This window comes from Bos grunniens, chromosome 10 (genome assembly GCF_055505025.1).
Source record: "Bos grunniens cultivar Pamir isolate PY7600 chromosome 10, Bosgru_T2T1.0, whole genome shotgun sequence".
NCBI classification, from domain to species: Eukaryota; Metazoa; Chordata; class Mammalia; order Artiodactyla; family Bovidae; genus Bos; species Bos grunniens.
This window is the reverse complement of record NC_141174.1, coordinates 19,212,387-19,230,917: the sequence shown is the minus strand read 5'-3', so window position 1 is coordinate 19,230,917 and position 18,531 is coordinate 19,212,387. Positions and strand designations below refer to the sequence as shown.

Sequence of the window (18,531 nt, the reverse complement as noted above, 5' to 3'; positions counted from 1 at the left end):
GGGGAAGTCTCCTGATTCTGAATGACCACGCAGGAGTCTGAATTCTTAGGAATAAAGGTATCACAGTAACATCCTCAATACTCCCACGATGAACAATTTCAGAGAGCCACACAATCACAGAAGAATCGGTAGTCACCAGAGAGAGACCATTTCTCTAACTACAGCCACTCCACGCCTTCCATGTCAGGTTCCACTAAATGCCCTTTATCATTTATCTGATACAGATGACACACCACTGCCTACGCTCACCAGGCCTGTAGGCACCATCTGCACAAATCTAACTATTCTTAAGTTGGCCTTTTTTCCTACTTAAGTTACCAGAGATGAACCATATCAGTCATCATGTCCCCAGAGTCACTATTATATATGACTAGTACACAGGCTGGTTGGATTATTGACAGATTCTTTAGGTAAGCTCTGCACTGTTGTAGTTTATATTCAGCACTCAAACTGGAAATTCTAGTAGACAGCTCTCTAAAATCTTGTGATGGAATTTTTGGCTCTGAAACATTTCTTCACATAGATCTCAATACAGCAGACGTTGCTGACCCTGGAATGCACTCCTAGCCCTTCACCTGATGATTTGAAATTCTTCTTTTCCTCAGTCCTGAGACCTGGAAAATACCTTAAAATTATCACCACCCAACTTAACAGTATAATAGTTGCTTTCTAAATCAGGATCAGCAAACAATGGCCCCTGAGCCAAATCTGGTCAGCTGCCTGTTATTGTAAATAAAGTTTTATTGGAACACAACCATGTCCATTCATTTACGTACTAACTCAGGCAGCTTTCATGCTACAACTCCAGAGCTGAGTAGTTGCAACAGACGTCTGAACTACAAAGTCTGAAATATTCACTGTCTGGGTCTTTATAGAGTAAGTTTTCAAACCCTCCATTATAAACCACAAGGGAAACAAATTGCTTATTCGGAATAACCTTCTTTCCACCCTGACAAAACAAAAACAAAAAACAGCTGTGACCCAAGTGACTAGTTTTTGCATACTGCTTTGCATAAAATGGGCTTCCCTGTGGCTCAGACAGGAAAGAATCTGCCTGCAACGCGGGAGACCTGGGTTTGATCCCTGGGTCAGGAAGATGCCCTGGAGTAGGGATTGGCAACCCGCTCTAGTATTTTTGCCTGGAGAATCCCATGGACAGGGGAGCCTGGTGAGCTAGACAGTCCATGGGGTCGCAGAGCGTAGGACACCACTGAGCAACTAACACAGTTTCTTCACTTTCACTTTGCATAAAATCTGGTTTGACTCTCTTACAAAGTGTCCTCTGAAATAAGATACATAAAAGATATAAAATACAAGAGAAATCTAAATAAAAATTCTAGAATGATAATAATAATATATAAAATACACTTAATATGTTGTTGTTGTTTTTCAGTCTCTGAGTTGAATGCAACTCTTTGCGACCCCATGAACTGCAGCATGCCAGGCTCCTCTGTTCTCTACTATCTCCTGGAATTTGCTCAAATTCATGTCCATTGAGTCGGTGATGCTATCTAACCATCTCATCTTCTGCTGCCCCCTTCATATAAATATAATATAGTATCAATATACATTATATAATACAATATAATTATACATAATATATATATCCCTCCAGAATTTTTGTTATTTAAATTTAAAAGTATTTTACATCTCATGATATATGATATGAAGTCATTTCAGTCATGTCCAACTCTTTGCAACCCCATAGACTGTAGCCTGCCAGGTTCTTCCATCCATGGGATTTTCCAGGCAAGAATACTGGAGTGGGCTGCCATTTCCTTCTCCAGGGGATCTTTCCGACCCAGGGATCGAACCTGGGTCTCCCACATTGCAGGCAAACCCTTTACTGTCTGAGCCACCAGGGAATCTCATATGTAACTTATTTCAGAAGAAATTTTGTAAGATATCATATATGTATAAATATGTTTTATTTAAATCAAAAGAAGTTGTGAATTTGCTGGTTTGGGGATACAATAAAGTGAATTCAGTTCTAATCATATGGGATAATTTGAAGTTCTTAGAAAAAAAAGGATAAAAGGAATGTGATATAACAGATAACTCATCATCAATAATAATGTGAAATAAAAAACATATCTTTAAACTGACAACTGTGCCCAGAGTTTTAAACAGGAGATCTTTCAGAGGGTTGGATGGGGGAACATTTTTTCATGGAACCACATCCTGAATTCCTAACACATGATGAATAATGACCTAGCTCCATCCAGAGGGCCACCAAACAACCGTTCCCAGCATGTAACAGGTCTAAGTCAGGATACCACCAGACGCACTCACAGGCTAAGTTAAGGATCTGCTGTCGTAATGGAGTTTGGTCCAGGCAACCTAACCTCAACTTCTTCAACTCTCACCACCTGGTAGCCCTTGGCAAGCTACCCCACAGCCTTCAAAGGGTATCTGCTACATGCTCACAGTGTTTTTAATTTACATTAAACATTTTTAAAATAGGGAGATCTCCCAAATATTTAAAAATTTTGGCCCCTCTTGAAAAACCAGAGGACATGGGTACCCTGGGATCATGTTCTTGCAGGCAGCACCACCTTGAGCTGTGGGAGCTGCCTCATTCAGGGCACAGGTGCTCTCAGGAGCTTTCTGGCTCTCCATACCCACCGCCAACCCTCTCTGTTATCCCCCCTGTGCCCAAAGCTGAGCATAAAGGCTGCTCCCTGTCTCCCTGGCACTGTTCATTTTCTCATCCTTGGCCTGTTTTACTCATTAAAGATACCTGCCCTGTAGGCACCTGAATTCAAACCCAGAGCTAACTCTTCAGACAAATTAATATAGTGCGTTGGCAAAAATGCTTGTTCAACTTTTTCCAAAACATCTTACAGAAAAACCCCAACAAATTTTTAGGTCAACTCAATATTTCCAAATGGATGAGGAGAAATGACTTCTTTTTCTCACTCTCTGGCTCACATGTACACGTTCCCCCACCCTCCTGGTCAGTGACCACCAACAGACCGAAAGCATACGCGTACTTTGCCAATAACAAACTGTCAGACATTTAGAAAAGGCAATCTCTGCCTCATGACTTGCCATTAGAGACATTAGATTCTGCGGGGTCTCCTCTGTCCTTATTTACAGCTCCATGCTAGACATCTTGTCCCTACGAGCATCCCAAAGACAGTCTCTACAGAGAAAGCCTTAGTCATGAAGTAAAACACACTTTATATGGGCTTCCCAGGTGGGGCTAGCAGTAAAGAACCTGCCTGCCCATCAGGAGACAAGAGAGACGTAGGTTTGATCTCTGGGTTAGGAAGATCCCCTGGAGAAGGAAATGGCAACCCACTCCAGTAATCTTGCCTGGAGAATCCCATGGACAGAGAAACCTGGTGGGCTAAAGTTGAGGGTTCACAAAGAGTAGGACATGGCTGAAGCGATTTAGCAGTAGCACAAAACACACTTTAGGTAGAAAGTATTTGCCCTTTGGAGGCAAAGTACCCTCTTCCAGGGTACAAAGTAGAAGAATTTCAGGTGCAATCACTTCCCTCCTAAGAAGATATTTAAATCCCTAGGTAACTTCTGAATTTAGGCATCTCAAATCTGAGTCACTGTAGGAAGTGGGTGGGCTTCCCAGGAGCATTAATGGGAAAGAACCTGCCTGCCAATGCAGGAGACATAAGAGATGCAGGTTCAATCGCTGGGTTGGGAAGATCCCCTGGAGAGGGCATAGCAACCCACTCCAGTATTCTTGCCTGGAGAATCCCATGGGCAAGGGAGCCCGGCGGGCTACAGTCCATGGGGTCTCAAAGAGTCGAACACAACTGAAGGGACTTAGCATGCACACACAGGAAGTGGGTAGTGTGTAATAAATGATCAAAACTTCTACTTCAAGTATCTATAAACAGATGAACAGATAAAGAAAATGTAATATATACATGCAATGGAATGGTATTCAATCTGAAAAAAGGAATGAATTTTGACATGTTACAACATGAATGAACTTTGAAGATATGCTAAGAGAAACAAGTCTGGCAAAAAGGACAAATACTGTATGATTGTACTTAGATGAGGTACCTCAAATAATCGAATTCATAGAGACAGAAAGTAGAATGGTGATTGACAGGAGCTGGGGAGGGGAAAATGGACAGTGTTTAATGGATATAGAGCTTCAGTTGAAAAAGACGAAAAAGTTCTGGAGATGGATGGTGGGGATGGTTGCACAACAATGTGAGTGTAGTTAGTGCTACTGACCACACACTTCAAAAAGTTAAAGTGGTAAATATCATGTATATTTCACCCACAGCAAAAAGAAGAAAACCCTAAGGAGGGTATATCGGGGGGAATATCCTTTTTACTGCTAGAGAAATGTATAAAATCCATAATGTCTAAAGGAAGATGGAACGTGCTAACGGCAGCGTCATAGTGTCCTGTTCCATCTCCATCTGGCCTGTGTGTGAGCTGGCAACGCTCAGGGGGCAAACCTGGCCTGAGAGGCTGGCCTGCTTCACTCTGACCTAGAGGACCCATCAGAGAAGTGTCCACCTTCACACTCAAGGAGATACTTATCTTGGGTGGGGGGCAGGTTAACAGCTGTGCCAACTGGCAGCTTGGGGAGGCTACACCACTACCTTCCAAGAAGTGGAAGCATTAACCTCTCAGCTTTTGCCAAGCACACACTACATTGTGCATTATTGTGCAAAACTATCTTAGCACAGGGTGTGACAGCAACATTGGATGGGTATCTTAAGTCAGTACACATAACCAAGCTCTCCATAGCTCCATTTTGGCCATGGAGAGGGTGGCAGTGGCTGTGGTGATGGTGGGTGGGTAACAGCAACTCTGGACTCAAAGCTCGGATGCTGGTACCAACCCTGGACATTGTTCACTTTCCAAGTCACCATCTGTCAGCCAAGCCAGTGGCAGCCTCTGTTCTGGACTGTGCTTCTAAACAAAACAATGGGGCTCAACAGATCCTGGGCATGAGAATGGGCAGAATCCTTTCAGGAGCCCCTACTATAGGCCAGTGTGAAAGTTGAACTCATGGAAGATGAGGATGGAAAAGCAACATTTACAGAGATGCTATAGGAGCATTGGAAACAGACTTTTATTTTAACCGAAACTTACACAAACTTGATACAAACCCTACATTATGCAAAACTTTATCACAATTCTACGCATGTTATAACTTGTGGGAGATGGTTGGAGAGTGGATTATTATAATTATCATTTTGATAAAGGACATTTTCTATCAGAAAATGTCACAGAAAGAACAAAATGATAAAAAAAAAGAAAAAGAAAAAGATACTCTTGGTGATCTCCCCCAGGGACTGGCCTTGAACGGACTGGCAAGAATTCTGTGCCCCTCCAACTCCCCTCGCTAAGGTAAAAGAGATATTCTCAGGCTCGGAACCATCCCACTAACACTGTCACCCAAGACTTTTCCTGAGAGGAATATCCAGTGTTAGATGGTACATTGATTATTATGACTCTGCTTAGCAGTGAGGGAAACTCAAGAGGCTGAATGTATAAGACCGGGAGCAAAGCCCAGTGGCCCAGCCAGTCACCCCAGCTCCTTCCCTAGGCTGAAGACACAATGTTGAATGTGTTTCATAGGTCACATTCACGTCCACTAACATGGCCATAAAAGGACCGTTCACCCGCCTTTCTCCCCATCAGCAACTGAACATGTGAGCTTTCCATCCGTCAGGCTGGCCTTCCTCACCCTTGGGGACATCTAGAAGCCAGATCAGCAGAAGGCTCCCTTTGCAAGTCTCCTCTAGGAGTTGTCAGGGAATGGACTCAATATCATCCCAGCAAATGCTTATTTTTTGTTCTCTTTTTTTCCTCCTCTTTCTCTTTCTTCACTGGGTTATTTTAAACAAAGCTGTCTGTGTTTAAATCTGTTGAACTTGCAGAGATATATTTAATCGCTAGATGGAATTCCTTTCAGAACTAGGCCTCATCAGACACGATAACCAGGAGGCAGGCTGCTTCTTGACATCAGATAAATGGGGCTTGCCTGGGGTGAGGGGAGAGTTTGTTTGTTTGACTGTTTTAGGGGGGAGCGGAGAGACTGCTGATGGCCCTTGTGGCTAATTTATTTCAGTCAAGTCTTAACACATAATCAAACACTTTCAATAGACTTTTGAAGAAGAAAAAAAAAAACTGATCACTCCTCACTTACCACTTCCAACTTGCAGAAATAAAAATACCTAAAGAACATACATGAATGGCTTTTTAAAAAGCCTGAGAGAGCAGAGTTGATCTTTATTCTCTTATTAAAAATGCGGGGTATTTTTCCTTAGAGTTAATATTCAGTCTTTATTTTACAGTAAGTCCTCTATTGATTTTCATGTCTTCACAAAAATTGCTTTTAACTTTTAAAGTTGAAGGTACTTTAAACAAAAATACTGTGCCAGATCAGCACCTTTTCTTTTAAATATTGAAATAAATAAAATAGTTAACTCTTTTTTTTTTCCCTGTAAGTCTGTTTGTGTTCAGTTCTTTCTACGGTAGAGCGATTCCAGTCTGACCTGGATATTTTCTCACAGACACTTTAAAAAAAAAAAAAAAAATGTAATGGAGAATTAAAAAAAAAAAAAAAAAGTCTTCTTATTGCACAAAGTGAGGCCATTCCCGAGACTTCTCTGAGCCGAGCTGAGTTGCGCTGGAGGCTTGTCCACAATCCAGGCTCCTGTGTTGGCGGAAACGCATGCGCAGGAGGGGGCCAGGCAAGGGAAGAGGAGGAGGAGGAGGAGGAAGAGGAAGAGGAGGTGCTGATTCTCGTGGCTTCTCTCCACCTTCTTCACGGCTTGCTTGAAGGATGCCGGAGTCTCCAGGTCAGAGCGTTGACTGCAGAGGGAAAGGCAATGAAAGATAAAACAAAAAACAACAGCATAGGACAACTGCCTAAAAAAGAAAGATTTCAATTTAAGGAAGTGGTGGAAATGAAATGAATCGGGGCGGGGGGGGGGGGGGGGGGAGCTGGACGGAAACAACTAACAATTTGCCACACGAATGAGGCCACGCTATGCACAACGAGCACCAGACTAGCTGTCTCTCGTGCCTTCATTCAACACCAGCAGCTCAACATCAGCCAGGAATAGGAGAGATCAGCTGCTCCTGGACAACAGAATGACACGAAAAACAGAGGGCGTGCCTGGATTTTTAATCCCTAGGTGGCGTAGCAGGCAAAACTGGGTATTAGCAAAATGTGGCTCAGACAGTAAAGCGTCTGCTAGCAATGCGGGAGACCCGGGTTCGATCCCTGAGTCGGGAAGATCCCTGGAGAAGGAAATGGCAACCCACTCCCTAAAATATCCTTGCCTGGAGAATCCCATGAACGGAGGAGCCTGGTAGGCTACAGTCCACGGGGTTGCAAAGAGTCGGACATGACTGAGCGACTTCACTTTCACTTTACTTTTTTCTCCTCTACTTAGAAATGAAACAATCTTTTCCCTGTTGAAATACTCCAGAAGGACCATTATGATAGAATCTGTCACCTGTCACTTAAATGGAAATGAGTAGTATCTATGCTACAGGACCAGTAGTAGTCACAGCAAAGCCGAACGGGTGCCCCATTTGGTCTAAGGCGAAAAAGACACTGCTTCATTCGCACGCTCTCATCCCCCAATCCTGCCCCAGGGTGTCAGAATTACTCAGAGAGAAAATCAAGCCAAGATATCTGTTCCAGTCCTCAACTAGCCCAGTGATCCCCGGAGTCAGCCTTGGAACATAGCGGCAGTTCAAACCAGGTGGGTCCCTTTAGCCTGGATGGAAACCAGCCGGGCAAGGATTTTGCTTCTAGCTGAAATGAAGTCTGCCAGGTTATTTTGGTCTTTGGAATGGAGTAGTCGGCACAAAGGAATAAGCAATAAAACTAAGAACTATCACATTTCACCCCAAGAAGCAGTTCCTGAGGGCAGAGATGGGTCTCCCCATGGTGTCCAGCTCACTCTGACTGGTGAGAGGAGGAGAGGGGAGGGTTCAACTGTAAAGCGGCCAAGCCAGCAGGGAACAAAGTTCAAAATCTAATGAGCTAAAAAAAAAAAACCCCAAAAAACCAAATGAGCTGCTCAGCCTCTTCCAGGTTTCACCTCCCCTTCCCATCCCCCATCGCTTCTGGTACCCAAGGCATCACTGGTCAGGGGTACAGGACTGGATTTGATGCACTTCCAAAGCCAGGACTCTATCCATCCACCAATGCTTTTAAAGGGAGACTGAGAAGGGCCTCATTTCCACCTGCTGCCAAGCCCTCCCTACACCCCTGTTCCTGAATCTTTCCTCTGCATCCCATCCCATCCCACTGTCCCCTTCTCAGATCTGCTTCTGTGCTGTCCCTTCCCAGGCTCCCCTCCTCACCCTCCCCTGTGCTCATCTCTTCACTGTTCCATCTCCTCCAGCCCCTTCACTCCAGCAACAGAACCAGCTGGCCTCTCTCCAGAGCCCCCAGAGAGCGCTTGCCAAGTTGGGCATCCATCAGACTTTCACCCTCTGCCAGGAGTCTTCCAGTCCCTCCCCCAGTGGCCCAGATCCCCACCCACCCAGCCTTGTTTCATTGCTTGCTTGGTGAGTCTGTCTCATAACCATACCCCACATCCTTTCCATTTCCTCAAATTTCTACCTTTGACCCCCCCCAACACACACACACAAACACACTCACACACACATTCTTCTTCTACCCTAATTAAGCCACCTAGAAAGTAGTTGGCTGCTTCTCAACTTTTTGCTCCTACATCCATTTTCTCTTTCTGGGCCAAGTGTGGGCCACTGGGAATGTCCTCTTACATCTCAGTCTTCTGCTCTCAGCCGCCTTAAGGAGACTTACTTTGCATCACTCCACAGATCTCCTACTTGCCCCTCACCCCATCTTCATGTCCTCATTCTCTCTCCCTCCCCACCCCCCACCACTGCCTCTGGCTCTCATTTACCTCCTTCACTTGACCTTAATGCTGTGTCCCGCTATGGCTTCAACTTTTCTGCCAAGAAAATTTCTTGAGCATCCACTGTGTATAGAAGGAGACGCTAAATCCTTCCACTAATTAGCTCAGAAACGTTGCTCAGTTCTGTTTATCTCAACAAACAATTATGGCACAATGGTGTCGGGTACTGTCCGAGGGACATGCATGACATCATTTTGCCCTCAAGGAAACACACCATCTGTTTGATGAGAAAGACTACCAAAAAAATCACAATATGTTTTGATAAGCACTAATGCTAAGGACATGGACAAAATGCTGAAGAACAATACTTAAGCACTTTTTAAAAATACTGTGATTTTTGCCATTTTACATTTCAGGCTGTGATTCCCAGTTTTGCTTTTTATTCAGCACTATCTTCATTCTCTCTCACAATAGACACCCTTGCCTACAGATTAAATAGCAATAGTCAAGCTACAGCTCTTTGTTGATCTGGATGACTTCCTCCAAGAAAATCTCCCTGACTACTGTGATCCACAGCAAAAATACTCACATACCATCCCTTGAAACTCTTATATGTTTTTAACTACTTACTAATATCTAGTTTGCCCAGCTAGATTCCAAATAAATCCACTGACCCTGTGTTTAATTTCATCCTATCCTTCACAAGGCTGAGCTGCTATTACTCAGTCCCTAGCCACTAAATGAATGAAAATATTATACTCTACAAACATACTAGTTTAAACCTCAGCTTAAAGGCAAAATTTCTGAGTCACTCATAATGGAGTAAATCAATCATGAATAGAGTCTATAGATTGTAGTACTGCATCAATTTGGATTCCTTGGTTATGATCATTGTACTGCAGTTAATTGAAGAATCTGGGTGAAGAGTATGTGGAAAATCTTTGTATAATTTGTGCAAGTTTTTAAGTATGAAAACTATTTCAAAACTTAAAAAAAAATTTAAGTCAGTTATTGGCGAAGGGCCAGTGTTAAAACACTTTGAAAACCTAATTGCAAATGCTTTTTAGCCAATAATTTCATTCTGACAAGGATCTTCTGTCATTCTCAGCTGTTTTATAAATCAATCAAGTTGAACGATTTTCCCTATATGGTTTTTCCTATTTTGAGTAAATGGTCAGAAATCACTTTTATTAAGCACAACAGAATCGTATAATTCAGTGTTTCAGTGTTAGAAGTACTTGGGTATGTGACCAAAACAGAGTCTGAGGTCTTCACTCCCTGCCACCTCACCCCTCCACCTACTCCACTCCAATGTCACCACCAGCAATCACACTGACCATCAGTCAACCTCAGTTCTTTGGGGAAGTTCATGAAAACTTAGACACTGCCACCTCTCAACAGGATTCTAAGGGGATAATAGGCTGGGATTTAGGAGTTCAGTTTGGGTTGGGTTGGGTTGATTTGGTTTGGTTTTTACAGCATCAGATGCCTCCTTTCAATCCAGTGAGGTCTTGAGTGAAAGACCTTAAAGCCCTTGACTGATCCTACTCAAGAGAGACCCAGACACCACCTACTGACCCTGGAACTTCAGACCAGTCATTTAACCTGATCAAACCTTAGTTTCCTCATCAGCAAAATGGGTATAAAGAAAATCTATTTTATCTCACGGGGTTGTCTGAAGAATCATGGTTAGGTAATGTTGATTATGTATTGTGATAGGGTAAGGAATGTCCAGGCCTTCCATGGTGGCTCAGATGGTAAAGAATCTGTCCGCAACGCGGGAGACTTGGATTCGATCCCTGGGTTTGGAAGATCCCCTGGAGAAGGGAATGGCTACCCACTCCAGTATTTCTGCCTGGAGAATACTCCAGTATTCATTCCTGGTAAATTCCATGGACAGAGGAGCCTGGCAGGCTACAGTCCATGGGATTGCAAAGAGTCAGACATGACTGAACAAGTAACACACACAAGGAATGTCCATATTCTAGGGATAGAGAAACCATGGCAGAGATTCATGGAAACAAACTCATAAAGGGATTAAGTTCAGACTTTTCTACTCTAGGCTTCTACTCAAAAAATGCCTCACTCAGAAAATACATGGCACAAGTAACTTCATTTCCAGAAGAGTCAACAAAATCCCCCATAGAAAAATTCCTAACACACAAGTCTGCTCAAACTTTAAGTACAAGTTCAAGATGATATTCATCAGACATAACAGGAGGCATATTGGGATAATATTAATTAATTTTATTCCACCATGAAGTGAGAACCTCCAAACAGCCTTTAGTTCTCTCCCTAAGTAATAATCTTGTGTTCCCTCAAGTGCTATATAAAGGCAATACCAGGCTGCAGCCCATTAGGTGCAAAGAGAGATGCAAGGTAAGCAGGAAGACTTAAAGGGATACTATTGATGTGAACATCATGTTTTTATTAAGTCTTTCTCTCTAAAATACCAGTAGCAAATCGCATTAGTGACTTTAAAGTACCTTTAAAAAAATTAAATGCAAATTTCTCACTCCCAGTGTTAATAGTGATTAGAGGGTCTGCTCTCTACATAGTCTCAGTAACAGATGTAAAGGATTAGACTGTCCTAGGTAGGAAAAAACAACAGGTAGACAACAACGATAATCACCTTTACAGAAAGAGTTCCCCCCAGGGGTTTTGTATGTTGCAACAAATTTAGAAGGTTCTACTATCTTTGATTCTCCTATCTTTGGGCTAGGATTCAGAAAATTAGGTGACATTTCTGAAGGATTTGGGGTGACGCTTTACTGAGCTGAGGACAGAGAAAACTAATCAGACCATTTTCATCCTATTGATTCTAATTTATTTTGTACTAATATTTGAGTATCGATACTTAACAAAAGCAACAACAAAACAATAGATATGCTGACTACTCACACAACTCTTGCAGTTTCTGAGGTTGCAAGAAAGTAGATCTTTGTCCCTAATAGGCATCAGGAGGGAATGTCTAGAAATGGTAGTTTAGAAGATGAGCTCTCTATAAAGCTGTGCACAGAATTTTAATTGGAATTATCTTTGGGGGATCTAACTGCTTACTCTTCAGTTTTGAAATTCCTTTTAATAAGACTGATTACCTTTTAAAGTTCTCAGGTGGACCTGAGAAAAAGGAAGAGAGATATATCTATATATACTTATAGTCTATATATGGCACATGCAAGGAGCAATGCAGAATAGTATTAAAAGTAAATAGTATAAGTGCTGGAGTCAGGTTGCCAAGGATCAAAATCTGGCTCCTTATTAGCTCTAGGACTTCAAGTACCTTCCTTAATTACTACCGTTCAGTTTCCTCATCTGTAAACTGTGGGTAATACAAGCACCTACCTTACAGGTAGTCAAGAGGATTAAATGAACAGTTCCAGGGAAAACAGAACAAGGCCTGGCATATAAATGGTTTGCCATTGCTATATAAAGAAAGGAGAATAAACTATAACATCGACCATCAAGGCACTTGGAAAGCCAGGACAGCCAGCTTCCTCCTCCTAAGCTCCCTTTTAGAGTTTTCTTCGTTCCCCTTAAGACATCTGCCTCCCAGCAATGTCCATTTCCTTCTCTCGAATGTAACTCAGTCTCTCTGGGTTGATCTTTCCCAGTGAAAAGTGAAGAACTTGAACCTGATCATCTTCAAAGTCCCTTCCAGTTCTTTTCCTGTTTGTTTGTTTTTTTTAAAAGATTGTAAATTCTGATACTATAAGCAAGATAAGGTACTCAAGTAATGCTAAGAGGCATGATTACATTCACCTTTGCTACACCAACTAAGAAAGATGAGAACATCTACCACCCTAAACAAGAGACACTGAAGATCAAGTTATGCCAGTAAAACTAAAATAGGTGAGCAATAGCCATCCTCAGATAAATCTTTGCATGGGAGTTTGTTTAGACAGTTCATTCGTGGCTCCCCTTCAGAACCCCAAGCTAGACTCTGAAATTAGATGAACTTTCATAATTTGCTTTGATTATATGCATTTTTTTTTAATTTCAAGTTCAAAGTCAAGCTGTCACTGAGAATTTCAGGACTACAAGCAACTACAAGATTTCAAATGACCATATAGATTGGTTGGATACATTTTTATTAGTGTAGAAGCTTCCATTTTACCAGTGGGAGCAAGTTGTAAGTCTATGAATCCAATGCCCAAGTCAAAGTAACAGAACAGATGAAGTAAAGGGGTAAAGAATGACAGCAAGAGCAGGTTGCAAGCCCCTCAGCAGAAATCAGTGGTAACCAGCTACATTGGCTTTTTCCCATGTGAGCATGCAGGAATATTACAACGTTGGAGGTTTATGCCATATTTTCTAAGAACAGGGCCACATACAGATCAGGCAGACCATCTCTCAAGTGGGTGAGGTAGTTACCCTCATTCTCTCACAACTGAGCACAAACGCCCAGGAAAGCACTTACATATTTAAAGCAGGAGAAAAGTGGAAGCCCTTTCTGTCTCAGGCTACCAGAAAGGGAAGCATAAAGAGTCCATTTGTGGGTTTCTTTGCTTGGTCCTTGCTTCTGTTGGGTTGGTATATTAGTTTAATGAGAGGTCTAATTCATGAGGCTCTGCAAAGGCTAGATTGTCAAAGCAGATCCTTCCAGACACTTACAGCCTATTGCCTGGGTGGCCTCTTAGGTCTCCCAACCCAAGCCAAGGGGCAGTGCCTACGTCTCTGCACCTACACTTTCATGAAGGCCGGAGACCCTGACCACACTTAGGCGGGAATTCAGAATCTTCACATCAACTGGGTTAAATGTTGTACCTAATCAGAGATCTTCTTTTAATTGGCACCTAGAGCAAAGAATTCCACCCTAGACATGCAGTCCCCTCACTCCTACCCCAGGACAACAGCCAACTCCAACCTCAGTTCCCTGGGTTCTGCTTCCAGGTGTAGCCAAAGGAGACAGTTAGCTAAGCACTCCCCCAGCCATTTCTCTTGCAGTTGAAACCCCCCATTCTCCACATGGAGCCCCCTAGGGTCCAAACAAGACTCATATCCCACACCTGGGCCCGGGCCCACGTAAGTATGCATGCACACACAGACAGTAGATGGCTGGGTATAAAGATGCTCCAGGGGCCACTCCCACATGAGTAAGGGGGTCCAAACCCAGAAAACAAAAGACAAGTTAGAAGAGGGGAAAGGAAAAAGAGAAAGAAGGAAAAAACACAAAACAAAACAACTAGGATGGTATTCCCTCATTATAAGACAAGTCAGCCAGGACATACCTTTGGACAAGGACCGCACAGCCGTTATCCTTGGGACTGGCAACGAGGTGGATGGTCTTCATCACCCCAGGGGCCTTGAGCAAGTGTTGCTTTGGTTTATTTCAGGAGGTGCTATTGGAAACATAAAACAAAGTGCCTGGAGGGCACTATAAAAAACAGAAGAAATATGGGAGACTCGATCATCCAATGGGTATTTATATGTTTTTAGACAGGGGCGAGGGGAGAGGGAACTCTACGGTGAGGTAACGTTCTTTCTTCCATGAGCACAGCCTCAGGTGGTTTTGTCACTGCTGAGTCCATGACTTTCTGCTCAGAGTCCATTCCTGAGTTTGGGAATCGCTCTTTGCCAGGAGGAAGGCGAGGAAAAAACCAGCAACAACAAAACAGCAGCTCTGCTGATGGAGGAAGAGGATCCCGCAGGCACCGCTGGTTGAGGCCCAGGCACTGGACGGAGGCCACATATGGGCGGCCCAGCTTCTCGGGAGCTGCTGACACGTTCTTGCAAGCAGGGAGGAAGATGGGAAGGTCGAGGAGGAGAAGTAGGGAGGGGTCTGCTGTGGGGAGCCGCCGACTCCATGGGGTACAGATGGCGCCACCCTCTCCGACCGAGGACCTCCTCCTGATGAGGTCGCCTTGGATCAATCCTCCCCCACAGAGGCTTTCTTCTACATGGAATATTACTTTCATTTATTTGATTTCCCTTCTCTCTCCCTCTCTGTCTCAAAAAAAGGAGGTCTACTAATATTAGCTAGAATATATAAATAATCATTTTTTTTAACATTATTGGTTCTTTGTTTCCAAACCCAATGTTCCTCCTCTCTTCATTTTGCCAATAAATAGGGAAACTGAGGAAATCAACTCTGCTCATGTCAAAAAGATTCTCCCCACCCCCAAAAAAAAAGAGCTAATCCACCTAACTTCCCATATCTATGGAAAATAAATAGTACATCACAATGCCATCTCTCTGAAGGACTGTTAATTCTGCTCTTTGTTCTGCTTCCTTTCAGTAGTTTGTGCTTCTGCTGTGCGTACCCTAAACAGAGGGAAAGGAGGGGAGGAACGTGTGGAAGGTGAAAGGAATAAGCCAGGATGAAGGGAAAACCTAAACTGTCTTTCACTTAAAAAAAAATACATCAGAACCAGAACAATGACCAAAGTCACAGGGTGATGGCTAATTGCCCAGAGAGTCTGTCCCGTGCATTTAGCAACTGCCCTTTTTATCAGCTGTGGGCGAACCCCGGCCACTGCGACGTCCTCGGCAGGAGCGAGGCTCTTCCAAATCGTCCTCGTCAAAGCCGTGGAAAGTTGAGGTGTCACTTTCTGACGTGGAACCGAATAAGTCCTCCGTGGTGCGTGCCGCGGCCGCTGCCTCCTTCTCCTTCCTGCCTTCTCCTCCCAAATGAGCTGACATGTATGATGAATATATCAGCACATGGGTTAAGCAACAGACAGCATTATTAATATTCTTATTACATTATTACAGTGTTATTCTTAATAGCAAGACCATACATCATTCCACACCAAAGGGATTAACTGGGAGCGTCACCTGGTGACAGGGGTTTGGGGTAAGAGGACAAAGCCAACATCTCCAAGGAAAAGGGTTCTCCCCTCCCCAGAAAGGCATCGTCTCTACTACAATATATTTGTCCGCAGCTCTGACAGCGCCAGATTCAACCACGATCTTTTTCTTTCTTCTCTTCGGAAGGCACACATTCACATGCACGCTCACTCCACCCGCCCCAGACAATGAGTTTTCTTGGTGGTTTTTAAGCCTGGTTGGTATTTCTTTGGTGTTTTCAGCTGGCGGTTCTTTGCACAATGTTTGTCCTTCATTTTGACAGTCAGCTTTACAAAGGTATTACTGTCAGATAACCCGGTCAAGGTGGTTAAGCCTCCATCCGTTTTATTTTTATTTTTACCCGTTTCTAATCCCATTCTTCCCAAGCCCTTTCAATTCTGCCCTTACAACATGTAGTTCATTTGCACTGAAAGCAAAAAGAAGTTGGAAAGTCTGATAAGTGGTAGGTATTCAAAGAGCCTCTTGCTTTGTTTACCCCTGGAGGACATGTCTGTGTGCTGCACCCACACACATGCACACTCACAATCACGCATGTGTGCACACAGGCATGCAGGCATGTGAACGCACGCTCCAGGTCTTAAACACGTCCAGGTCTAAGTTACTCCACAAAGTCTGGGGTTGTTCAGTCTAACTCAGAGCACTCAGAAAGTGGGAACTAGGGGTGGCAAAGCTGAATAAAAGACAGTATCCTGAAATCTATAAAACTTGGGTACAAACTCTTTCACGTTCTAAATGGGCCCCAGGACTGCCCCCTATTGAGGTCACAAGGCTCCACTTACAGTGTCAGTTTCAGGAATCTCATTTTTTCTCCCAGGAGAAGTAGGTAGTGGAGTAGATGGGAAGGAAAAGACAGCTTTCCCAAGCTCCACACTCTTCCTTGGAAGGACTCCAGGGAGGCCCTAGAGAAGTATTCACCCACCTGCCTTCACAAAGCATATCCCATGGGCTAATGCCACCTGTTTATTCCCCAGGTGTCAACTATTTCAGGAACATCAGAGTCAGACCTAGACTAAATTATCCACCAAAACTAATCCTTGGCGAATGCAATGAGAACACCTAGGCTGGTATAAAACGGCCCCCTGGGTGACATAGCAGACAGATCCTGGGAAGAATAAGCGAATTAAGGCTGTGGGAGAGAGAGGCTTTGGGCAGGAAAAACCAGCTCCCCACTTCTGGTCCCCCTCGGATCACATTCAAGTACCCCATCTTTTGTAGGAAAGGAAGAGGGGACATCTCAGCAGTTTTCACTGAGAATTCTGAAGCTGCCCTCTCTAACCCATCTTCAACCCACAGCAGTCCATACAATTCTGACTAGAATATCTCGCCACCAAGTAACTCTGCTTCTGGTGGTAGAGATTTTGCCTGATGGCTTTCTCTTTAAAAATGCTGAACTGAATTTCATTTGCTTCGTTTTCTTTCTGAGTTTGCTTCGTTTTCGAGTGTCTAAATCCCAGAGTCCACTATCACATGGGCCCCCTCGTCTAAGCTGGCACCAGTAGAATAAAAAGTTCAACATTAAGTATCACATTTGGCAAGTAAAGGAACTGACAGAATTGCACAGATGGGCCACCCTGTCAGGGTCCTTAAGCATTAAATGTGGGGGGTTGTGTGCAGTAGAAACCACAATGCTTTTCTAGTTATTGATTTGCCGTCTTAAACCTTAAACAATCCAAAACCAAATATTAAAGGACTAAAAGCTACAGTCTGTGGACAGAGCCAGGGAAGAATTGAGCTGCTATAGTAAAGCCAGGTGTGGTCATCCCAGGCCCTCTCTCAGGACTAGGAGTTGAACAGATGCTGTGTAGAAAGGTGGGAAGGAGCCATGACTCCCAGCTGCTGGAACCAACCATCCAGCAGAACTGAATTTCACCTACTAGTTAGCAGATGATGAGACTAAAGATGAGTCTGAAGCTTTCCTCCCTGCCTTGCACTTGAGCCTCATTACAACACAAAACAATATGAAAAGCCAACCATGATCCAACATGAAACAGCAAAACAAAAGCCTGAAGACTGAACTCATTTTAAGGACGAAAGAACAAAACCAGGTTTAGTCTTTGAATAGATTAAAGATGAAAATTCAAAACATCCCAAGCCTACTCCAGAAGAGTCCTAAGAACACCTGCCCTTTTGCCTCCTTGATCTTCCAGGCTCTCTTTGGTTTTCCACATGAGAAAATGGGATGAGTGGCCAATGGAGGTGGTATTTATGCTGCTACCCAGAAGCCTAGGGGTCTCTGATTCCCCCACAACTCTAGATGTGGCAGCTCTCTCAACATTCATGTCTCCACATTCTTCCGGTTTGCCCCGGGCACTTCCACAGAACAAACACGTCTTTTTGTGATGTGCACATCACCCGATGCAAGGAAGCACACTGCTTCTGTCTCCGGCTGTTTCCACACTGTCTCACCGTCGTCCATAACAACACACACCGAGAAATATCCACCTCATGGAAAGGCCGGACAGACACAAGCCCACACCTTCTTCTTTCCCTTTTCCCTAGATCCCAGAGCATAGATTTTAGTTCTTAAGACTCAAGAAGGAAAAAAAAATCCCCCTTGCACTTGAAAAATCACCACCATCACTTCTGGACCCACCCTTCAGTCCCTGTCCCCGACAAGATGGCAGAGGAATGAGAGTGGAAGAGGTCCTGGTCTACGGGCACACGATGAGAGAAGGGGCCACACTCACCAGAGCGTCCACAGTCTGCACAGGATACCAGCTCCTCCGGCCTCCCACTCTTCTTGTTCATATTGGAGCCCCCCAAGCAGAAGTCACAGTAGTTATTGGGAATAACTGTCCCATCCGGTCCTTTCTGGGCTGTGGAAACATTTTTAAAAAAACCCAGTGTTAGACTAAAGTGAGTCTCCACTGGCCCCTCTTCT

At 43.8% G+C, this 18,531-nt stretch overlaps 1 protein-coding gene and 1 long non-coding RNA gene across 16 annotated transcripts in view; one reads left to right on the top strand and one right to left on the bottom strand.

Annotated features, from left to right (window-relative positions):
- DPF3 (double PHD fingers 3) overlaps nt 1-18,531 on the bottom strand; it is a 285,381-nt gene that overhangs the window by 48,074 nt on the left and 218,776 nt on the right. For 7 of the 15 annotated variants that reach the window (XM_086319922.1, XM_086319919.1, XM_086319921.1 and 4 more), the window contains one exon: nt 18,338-18,466. In XM_086319922.1, the coding sequence (XP_086176048.1) occupies nt 18,338-18,466 (129 nt within the window). Of the gene's footprint in view, nt 1-5,040; nt 6,811-14,071; nt 15,476-18,337; nt 18,467-18,531 lie in introns of those variants that run through there. The other 8 variants (XR_015134065.1, XR_015134062.1, XR_015134064.1 and 5 more) reach the window with 3 other exon arrangements.
- Nucleotides 6,686-15,028, top strand: LOC147364059 (uncharacterized). The gene is made up of 3 exons (XR_015134067.1): nt 6,686-6,797; nt 7,398-7,712; nt 14,422-15,028. It is a non-coding gene; the product is annotated as an uncharacterized LOC147364059 (long non-coding RNA).